We start from the raw sequence: 11029 nt of genomic DNA on the forward strand, positions 1-11029 counted from the left end.
AAGTGCGGTGGGTATTTTTTTTTTTTTAACTTACTTAAATGAAACTATACTAGGACCTGGGCCAGACTGGTCGTCTGGTTGTAAATAACCTGTGGTGTCCCAGGGGGTGGCATACTGCAGGCTGTTGTGCTTTGCACGCATTTTGCACAGCACTAAAACCACGCACTGGGTTCCCAGGGCACAACAGTATCAATTAGAGGCAGCTTGTAAAAAGATGTGCTTCCTCCGTTGCCGTGGTCTGGTGAGAGGTAGGAAGTGAGGGAAGAGAGAGGGAGAGGAGGCAACTCCTCCACAAGAATCCAGTCTTCAGTTTGCTCCGTTGGCTCGTTCACAGCTAAAGAAAAAGTGTTTTAGAACACACACCTGACAATTCCCTCAGTTTCCGTTCTCTGATCTGAAGTGTCCGTCCCCTTTCTACAGATACTGTACCTCAACTCAGTGACTTGATGGAACACACGGCACCAGAATGAAAGCCACAATGGTCCCATGTTTTCTTGTGTCCCAGCGTTCCAATCCTAAGGGGAGCGGCAGGTTCCCCAGACCACAGGCCATTCTGTGCTGTATGTGACTCACTTCCCACACTTAGGAAACACCAGATATTGTAACACCAGATACTGTAATGGTACTTGAAAACCGCTTTGACCACAATAGTAACACAAAACTGACAAATTCCAACACTTGCGTCCTTTTAAGAAATGTTTGCTGTATTTATATAGCACTTTTCTAGTCTTAACGACTACTCAAAGCGCTTTTACATAGTACAGGAGCCATTCACCATTAATACACATTCATACACTGTGGAGCAGCATTGGGGGCAACTCAGGGTTCAGTGTCTTGCCCAAGGACACTTGGACATGGGACTGCAGGGCCAGGGATTGAACCCCCAAGCTCCCAATTGGCAGGCTCTACCACTGAGCCACAGCTGCCCGAAGAAATGAACATGAAATAAGGGAAAAAACAATTGATAATGTCAGATTAATAGAAAGTTTTGATAGAAGAGCCCGACCGATAAAGGATTTTTAAGTCCGATACCGATACAAATATTTAATGTAATATATTTGGTTATTTAAAAATCTGGTATTCCGATATATCGGTCCATGTATATTTAAAAAATAAATCCAGGAGGAAACATAGACAGATTTCCCTAACATTGGTTATTTGTAGTTATTTCTGAGTTCTCACTAAAATAATAATACTTATAATATAATAACTTAAATTTCTTTGTACAAAATCAATAACAAAAAAAAGAATCACTGTTGCAAAGAGGGACGTTGTAGAGCGCCCTCTGGTGGACAAAGTATGGAATGCCAGCACTCATAACATGGTTGACCGTCCGTGTTTTTTTTATTTTTAAAATGTTAATTTATCAAAATCATTTATTTGTCATTTAAATGATTTTGATGAATGGATATTTAAGAAAAAGATAGATAGATCAGAAAATGCCTACTATCGTAATATCGTAATTCAGCCGATATATCAGTCAGGCTCTACCAGATATCCGGTATATCATTAGATGTTACAGTTAAGCTTGAAAATGAGAGGTGAATGAGTGCTGCTGTTACATGTCACATGCCAGCTAAGAAAAAGAAACGGACACTTCCTAATATTTATACGCTTCAGAATATAAATGCAAAAGTCAAGTTAAAGCTTCACAACCGTTAAATCCACTATCAAAACCACCAATCCCTCCACAGTGAGTGCACCAACCCGTCAATTTGAGTTATGTAAAATAGGCTTGATTTCACTTCTTCGTCTGTAAAATATGGCTCATAGTTAAAACGCAATGCAATTACTCCAATTATAAATGAAAGTATGGCAACCATTTTGACAGTTTTGGGAACCAGCTCTAAAATGCCACATTTCCTCAAGGGCATTGACCATTGCATCATCCATGCCGCCCAAAACTAACAAATTGAACTGGCATATTCATAACACGAAGAAGCTTCGGTTCTGTTCTTCTCACTAATTGTGAATCGGCCATTTTTTTGCCTCGACACTTGAAAACCCTAACTAGAGCACGTACGCCCGTAATGAGTTTACCCAATTGGTCCTGACAAGTTCGGTCTGCAAAGCTGCAGCAGTTTTCTGCTCTGTCCATTCACTAAACACTGAGGTCTTGCTTCTTTGTCCTTTATAAACAACAGGCCAACACAACCAGGGCTTAATTCCCCTCTATTTTGGAACAAATAGCCTCCTTCATTGGGTCCAGGGAGAACAGAGGGACCACACAGCCCCTTCTTCTCACAATGGACAAAGGCATTGCCGCCGCACCGGCCAACTTGTGTCATAACCTTATCGAAATGAGCCAGTGCTCCTTGTCAGAAAATAAGGCCACCAAGATGGAGAGGCCCGGTGAAGAGGGGTAGCCGTCTCCTCTTCCTTACTGAAAGGACCAACTATAGCATCCCTGTTGGATATGGGGGGCAGGGGAGTTTGTGTTTCTAATGGCTTGGTGTTCTCTGCTTACATGTCGTGCCCCCTCTCATCCACAGTCCTGTTAATCCCATTAATATGAAGAGGGCCAAGAGCCCTGAGAGTGGCCACAGCTTAAGACCCATCAGCCAGCATTAGCCCTCGAAATCCAAAACCTTGTCTAGACCCATTTACAACTTAACCCTGCTGAGTTAAATCATTTGAGACTCACATCTAATGATGGGAGCATAACCTAGAGCCAGCGTTTACCCATCACCACACACGTCTGCTCGGAGTTGACACACCAGATCCATTATGTTATTTGACTTTGAACCCCACTAATCTGGTTCTGTTGGTCACATAGCACATTTGGTCCACCATTTTGACTTAGTGTATTCCTTGGCAGCTTTTTAACCTTCCTCACATTATTGAGTAGCTGTGTTGAACATCTGCCATGCAATACTGACCGTGTGCGGGATTTGCTTATTGGATGATTCGGTCTGGTATTAAACATTATTCCCATTTAAAGCAATTACTATCATGCGTGTCTGTCTGTGTGCTGTATACTGTATGTGTTTGTGCTGCTATAACCACATGATGTATTAGGAGAGATAATCTGTTGGCTTTTAATTAAACAGCCAGGCAAGGAGCACTGAGAATACCCAAATAAGACGTCTCGTGCAGGGCAGCAAAGCCAATCTTGAATGCGGGCAGAAATTTACACATGGCTACATTTCTCATCCCACTGCATACCAGTGGGGTGATTATAAAGCATTAGAGCCTTATTAATGCAGCTTTGAAGCGGCTTGCCTTGACCGGGCCAGGGCCCATCGAGGGCTTTAAAGAAACAATGAGCATGTTGACTGCTCACGAGCGGCTTTCAATCCTAAAGTGAGAACCTAGTGCTGTAGATTATCCCAAATGACAATCAGCTAAAGCTCCCTTACCTGCCACACACATTCAGTCTTATCAACGGCAGATGCAGTAGCAGTCAGCTCCGGTAATCAAAGGGAACTTCCTTCAGCTTCACATTGTGTGATCAACTCCACATCACACCATCAGAGGGATTTAAGACTCAGGTATGTATCACGTTTCTCAAGAGTCTAGACATCATCTGGACCTGGAGGTTATGGGTGTCCAGTGGCGTCCAAGGAGCATGTTCCTTGTGTAAAGCGTCATTCAGGATAACTGGGACTTAGTGAAAAATGTATGGCTTAGTGGTGCTACCACGCTCAGCACTACAACCTGCTACTGTTCACGCACTAATCAGATTTGAGCACAATCATGTGTCTTTTTGTTAATGCAGAGAATATACTTTATGGCAGATTTGTGAAGAGGCATTCTGCTAGTTGGCGTAATATTGTAGCGTGCATGACTTTTTCCTTAAACACAACATAAGCAAACACATTTCAAAAGGATCTCTTAATTTCTTTACAGTTGGAAACAAGAGTCCACAGCCATACTAGTGGCCAATATGAGGCTGTACATGTTGAACAAGTAAGCAGGTATGGGAATATCATTAGTTTTTAAAGTATTTTGCCATTAACCAAAGGCTTATGGCACCAAAGGGAAAGGAAAAGTAATTAGTATGCATGGTCTGGGGTAGTAGTGTATCCAGTAGCAAGACAACCATAACACAACAAACACATATATAAGACAAAAAATAAAAATCACTCACAGAAATGCAATGATCATAATACTGTAAGGTACTATGGTAGACTGTGTGCAATGGTGAACAGTGCAGAGATAGAACATTGATGAACTGGAGATGGATGTATGCACAAAGTTTAATGGCAATCGATCTGATAGTTGGTGAGATGTTTCTGTCTGGACCAAAGTAGTGGACCGACCAACTGACAAACTCGTTAGTGTAAAAGTGTCAAATTGGTATGCATCGGCCTTGTTTTTAAATCCTGTAGCAGCAATAATAAAGATTTAAATGTCTGTACTTGATGCAGTGTTATGTTGTGTCTGGGATCTATTCCCTTTCCATTGACAGTGTTATGCCTATGCATGAGGAGCACCTGCTTTCTTCCATTGCTATAACCTCCAAATAAGGCTTCCTCCCTTGTTTTGTATTGTTTATTTAAACGTATCTTTGGCATTTCTGAACTGCAAGTATTTATAGTATTGGCCAACATATGAAACCTTGGTGTCTTGTAAACCCATTAGGGTTGGGCGCTTTGTGTGCATGGCACGAAAATAAACAAAATCAGTATATAGTGGCCTCGTTGAATTATAGAAAGTGATACAATATATTGCAAGTTTCACTAACTCAACATATTTCCATGCCTTTAAATTGCCAGAGGAAGGGGAACGTTTGCATAAGCATGGCGGGGTCAGGCCCGCCAATACACAGATCCCACATTAGAAGCAGCCTTCCCACTCTGGGCCACACAGCAGCCTGAGGAGCTAATATAACTGTTTTGACAGTCACTGCAAAACCTGGGGATGCAGAATGGAAAGGTAGGGAAAAGGAAGTCCAACGTTAGGTAACAGGATTGCAGTGTTCTGCTGCGATGAGTGTGTTTCAACACATTTTACATGTTAGGAAGTGCACCAATAAAACACCTTCTCAAATTTAATCGCTGTTGCACATTGTCCAAATATGCAGGTATTTCACATTTTCCCTTTCTGCCCTCACCAGAGGGAATGCCGTACAAAGGCCAACATTTTTTCATATGAACTTCAGGAGGTGAAATTCAATGACCAAGATACAGTATAATGCATTCTTATTCTGGGCCTGGTGATGACAGTGAGGGAGAAAAGGGAGCATCGTATCCAGTCAGCTGTTTCCCATTGACCTAAATATGAACTCACTCTATCCAAGACTCCGATGCTTGAATTAATGCTGTAGGGTTGTGTATGTAAGGGAAGCAACTCACAAACATATCAGAACCCCTCATTAATGGTATTTTTAGAAACAAATGCATTTCTGCCAGGCTAGCTTATCTTGCAATTGTGGCAAGGGTGAACATAACAATTTCTACCCTCATGGGCTATTTGTTGGAAAATGAGAGCTTGGGAAAATAGAGATCCAATCTATCTGTGGTTTGAGCGGATCTTTCTGGGCTGGTGTAGCCCAAGTAATGATGGTCACAGTGGCGGCATATTCTCACAAGAGATTCATCCATTTCTGTGCAATGACTAGATGGAGGGAGATGAGTTATGGTTTCTTTAGAATGAAATGAAAATAACTTTTTAAATTCATTAGTAGCTGGAGCGTAAACAGTCTCAAGTTGGCGCACAGTAATAATGTGTAAGTGTTGGTCAGAAATCTCACACACGGTCTCCCCCTCATATGAGAAAACCTATCAGAGAAAGTGTGGGGCCAACAAGATTGGGCAGGATGCCTCGCACATATCTCCTTCCTCTCCTGCCAACAGATTGCACTCCCTGGGGATTTGAGGGAGGAAATTTAGAAACATTTAAGCTTCCTCCTCTAGAACACACTTCCATTGCACATTAAAAATAGCCACTACCTCACAGGTCATCAGTCATATTCATTGTGTGTTTATATTAACAACTGACATTAATCTAAACCTGCAATAACTGAATACCATTTACTTTGTATGTGGAGTAGGCAATATATCGATGTTGTATCGATATCACGATATGAGACTAGATATTGTCTTAGGATACATCGTAATATCATAATATGGTAAGTGTTGTTTTTTCCTGGTTTTACAGGCTACATTACAGTAAAGTGATGTCATTTTCTAGCTGTTCTATTATTTAGTCATTAAATCATTTCTGGAGATTATTTATCATTGTGTACATAACACGTTGTTGAAGCTCTAATAGTCAACCATACAATATTGTCGCAATATTGTGGTATTTGATTTTCTCTATATCACCCAGCCCTAATGTGGAGTAGTAGTTTATGGCAGGTTTGTTCTCCATTAACGCTTGAAGGAAAGATATTCTCTTTAGCTTTAGCTAAGACTTAATCTGCTAAATGTGACACCATGTTCCACGTTGCTTGCTAACTTATGGGGTTTTAGAGCTTTTTTGCTGAAAACAGGTATTTGTTGTGGGCAAAATACCAAAACAGTACATTTGCTGAACTTAAATCCAAAACCTGAAAGATGCTTTTAAGCTAATTCTCTGTGGGTTCATCACTATGAGCACCCCCTTTCATACTTATTGATTTTAGCAACTAAAAATGAATTTACAATAATATGGCTGGATGTGCGTTTAGTCATGAGACCATCTTCACTGACTCTGTTAGGCACTGTCTGTGCCATTGGGCACTTGGATGTCTCCATCCTGGCAACTACAAGCAAACACAACATCCTCCGTTTGAATCCACTTCAAACCTTCCCCTTCAAACTGCAGAAGAGAGAAAAACCCTAAACTGCTTACCAAACGGGACCATCTGGAGGCAGTCGTTGGATGATGGGCACTGGAGGACTAAAAGGCTTTGGGGGGGGGGGGGGGGGGGGGGGGGGGTTGATGAAGGGAAGGCAGACAGAGAAATACAGAGAGAGAGAGAGAAAGCAGAGCCGCTATCCGTCTACCAAACCATGTCGTGAGTCCCTCTCTGCAGGCAGGGCGGTAATTACAGAGAGCAGACAGAGAGAAAAAAAGCGAGGATACTCAAACTGCTGGGTTGCCGCCCTTGGGCTCTCAACTTAACCACAATCAGCCCATCCTTCAGTATAGGCCATGAGAGTAGGGTTCCAGATCAGTGGACTAACACACAGTGGGCACAGACGGCGGCAAAGTCCACGTCAGGCCAGGTAGGTCAACACAGGCTGGCATCCACCCCACAAGTACCAGACCGTTGTATAAAGAGTGCGCACCACCCTTATTGTCATTAGACTTGAGGTTGAGTACCCAGTCTACTTTTCTCTGTGCATCTTTGAGGAAACTGCTGACTATACATGACAAATTGGCATAAAATTCAGCAAAAATGAACAAAAAAAACACCCAAAATATGCTCATTGGTATGATCATTAAACAACATGAGTCACGGCTCAAAGTGCCGTGTGGCTTCTTTGCCGTCATCGACTCTGAGCTCAGATCAAACAGCATCAGCGTGAAGCGCCCTGTTCTGCCCCCAGTCCCGACTTCTCTAATAAAGCTTTCAGGGCATGGAGCAGAGCGGCGGCTCGCCGTTACCAACTGTCTTGAGCGTTATAAATCATCGCCCATGCCCAGGGAGGCTGTGTCCTTCCACGTGACCCGCAACCTTCACACATCCTCACACAGTCGAACTGTACAACATCACACCGGGGTAGATAAACGAGGTGGGGTGCAGCTCATCCCATCCGTCAAGCTCCTGACATGGAACGATAATCCATAATGCCGGTGTGTGTGGGTACATTGAAAACAGCTCAAAGTTTTCTGCTAATGGAGAAAGTGGCTGCCTTAATTTACTTAACCCACAGATAGGGTTGGGTACCAAACCCGGTACCTTTACCGGTGTCACTCCCCAATGTGAGTAGAGTTCAGATTTAAGTGGCGCATGCGTCACTTAAATCTGTCAATACAGTAACCGCAACTTACTAGCACACTAGTAACCGCAATTTACTAGTGTGGCAGCATATGGAAAGTCACACAACATTACACCAGTATTTCTCCTCTGACATTTATCTGGGCTCTTCCATTCTTTCCCTCAGCCTTAACTGCAGATTATAGCAGCAGAGATATGAACTATATGACGTATGATTCCCATTTTCCAGTGCAGGTGTCAAAGCTGTGTATGTGGTAATGATGAGTGTGTCCAGGGGTGAGAAAGGAAACGCTCCCTGGGGCGGTTCGGCATCGCGCAGCATGCAGGCCACTCTTTCAGGCTGACGTTTTAATCGAGGGAGGGGGCGTGCATTGGGATTATTTATTTTTTACAGTCTGGAGGATAACATTTTTTTATAACCAATTCAAACAGGGTTTTTTTTCTCCTTTTGACCGTGGCCTCCTAATGGCCTTGGTTACTATGTATGAAATGCATGACGTTCGCTCAAATTAACGTGTAACCACTGATAAGTACGTGTCTCAGAACACAGTGTCCTAGACAGATTTCATTTTCTCAAGCACTCCCTTCTCCCCAACAAGAATAAGCTACATAGAAAGAAAGCAACACATCATTATGTATTCCAGGGCCATTCGAGACTGCCAGCCAATCGATTGCAAATCCTCAGGTGTCTTTTTATGCCAGCTCGGTAGCTCCGAGCCATTTCACACGCGTCCATACACACAGCACAATTCTGAATCCTAACTTTTCATCACTCGCCGAGTCGAGTAAATGAATCGGTTTCACAGCCAAGAGCAAAAAAAAGTAGCATAATCCGTCTTCTCACAGAGAGGAATCAATGTCGCACTGTGACAAAATATCCATATTTAATTATTCTGCAACTATTCATCATAAACATTCAATGGAAGCCACAGAGTTTACTTTTAAATGCACACTACATAAAACATCAACCATATATGTTGATTTCACAGCACGAGGCCGCACATTCTGTAATACTGATGCCCTTTGAGCTGTTGTAGACCATTATCTTTATGATCCATAAATTACTGTCGGACTCACACTTGAAATATATCCCACCTATGAGCTGCAGGGTGTTGGGTAATGGCACGCTTGCAGTTTGATTCATCGTCATTCACACTCATTCAGTATTTTCCATAATGACAACTTCGGTACCATTACCGAGTCATATCAGCTTTTTTCCACACAAATAAAGCAATAAGTTAGATCAGTACGTGTGTCCAGGGCTGTTTTATACATATATTTATCACTGCGTGCCTTCCCTTCCTCTATCTCCCTCCGTCCCCGGGTGAAGCCCGAGGGGACAGGAGACTGCTGCTAATTGCAAGCCATGAACCAAACACATGGTGTTAAAAACAGATAACACTGGATGACTGTGATGAAAAACATGTCAGAGATAGACTACGTCAGAGAAAATCCCCCAGACCGGAATTGGTGAACTATGTCATTCATCTGTTTCATAACATGCCTGCAATAATTTGGACCAAAGCTCACATGGTAATGAATAACATTATGTAAACATCTCTAGCAGAATAATCAGAGTTTGGCTCCCTGTCTTACATTAAAACCTGGGAGGCTCCAGGCTCTCCAGCAGCCACACAGCAGCTGACTCGGCAGCAGCAGTCATAAGCAGTGGAGCCTCTCACCTCTGCACAGCCGCTCCCTGACAGCTTTATGGACACAGAGCACCACCATTCTTGTACAAGAGTTGCCTGAATCACCTGACCAGAGTACTAAGTGCAAACACAATAGCAACTCTACCATAAGACAAGTATCCGACTTCCAGTAAAAAAGGCCTTTGGGGATGTTAAGCAGGACGTGTTCTATATACAAAGCAAAGTTGTGAAGAAAATACAAGATGGTGAGGTAGTGTGTGTTCACCCAGCTGAGTGTGTTTTAAAAAGCTGCACCTGTTGATTAGAAGTAACTCATTGATTGGTATTGCTAAGGCAAAGTCACTTTACAGAGATTAGTACTGGTCCTGTTAAGAACAGGTGTATCCAAGCTAGAAATATGAGCACATTATTCATTCAATATATTGACTATAAAAGAGATGCAACATAGTGATGGCAGGGAATCAAGGATGCCTCTGACCTACATCGATGCATGGATGGTGCACAACCATGAGCCTGAGGCACTGACAACCATTCAGCCATCACATATCAAACGGCCAGCCATGAGTAATGCATTACCCCGCATCACAGCAGCGGCTGGACCCATGCAGCATGCTCGCCTTCTCACAAAGTCGGCTTCAAGTGGAGGTTGTTATACCCTCAGCTTAAAGCCTATTTTTCAGGAAATTAATAACAAAATGCTGTGCCAAAGTTTCAGTTGGATGCACATTCGCAACTGCTGGGTAAAGGGGACTTCTGTGTGGTGCTGTGGGGGAGAAAAGCAGACACATATGTCTCCTCCAGAGATCAATTAGTTCCTCAGCACAACTCAAGACTTGGAGCAAGTCCAGACTCTGGAGACTGCAACACTTTGCAGTAAGGCATTCAAGAACACTGCCTATTTACTACTGGCTTCGCCGTTCATCAGTCAAGGAAAACTATAGTGATGCCAGGAAGATATTACTGAAAGAATGCAGCAGGAATGATAGGAATACCATTGGAAATGTCAAAATGCTGTGTGGACATGATGCCTATGAACTCACTAAAACACACACACACACACACAGGTGTCTGTATGAATATAGCAGTGGTTTCCAAGTTACTGGCACACTGTAGCTACAGATAGGTAAGGGTAATCTCTACAGCTCTTCAAAGCATCATTGGTACTTGCATTGGAAAAAGCTCACATGAGTTAACTGTCAGTGTTGCTGGTGCAATATAATACTGCTCATTCAGAGTTATGGCAGCATAATGATTTTTGCTTTGGTCCAGATATGATAAAGTATCGGCGAGGACACATAGTGGAGCCAGTGCCGTTAGTAACACGAGGCTGGATGTCATTCATTTCCCCAAGTACCTGTCATCGTAGCAGAAATCGGCGCCCAGAGTGTTGACATACAGGACCAGAGCCACGGCGCTGCACAGCAATTCTGCAAACATTTCTGTCTCGCACGCACGCGGGGAAATAAAATAAAAGAAGAAAGAAAAATACTCAGAGAAAAAAAAAAAA

The 11029-nt window shown here is 42.8% G+C and overlaps 1 protein-coding gene across 1 annotated transcript in view; it reads right to left on the bottom strand.

Annotated features, from left to right (window-relative positions):
• tmtc2b (transmembrane O-mannosyltransferase targeting cadherins 2b) overlaps positions 1-11028 on the bottom strand; it is a gene marked incomplete at its 5' end in the record, with an annotated part of 115741 nt that extends 104713 nt beyond the window's left edge. The window contains 1 exon segment of the mRNA XM_032523321.1: positions 10877-11028. Within this exon segment, the coding sequence (XP_032379212.1) occupies positions 10877-10959 (83 nt within the window).
• Between the last annotated feature and the right edge of the window lies 1 nt (position 11029).

Source organism: Etheostoma spectabile, chromosome 8, assembly GCF_008692095.1.
Source record: "Etheostoma spectabile isolate EspeVRDwgs_2016 chromosome 8, UIUC_Espe_1.0, whole genome shotgun sequence".
NCBI classification, from domain to species: Eukaryota; Metazoa; Chordata; class Actinopteri; order Perciformes; family Percidae; genus Etheostoma; species Etheostoma spectabile.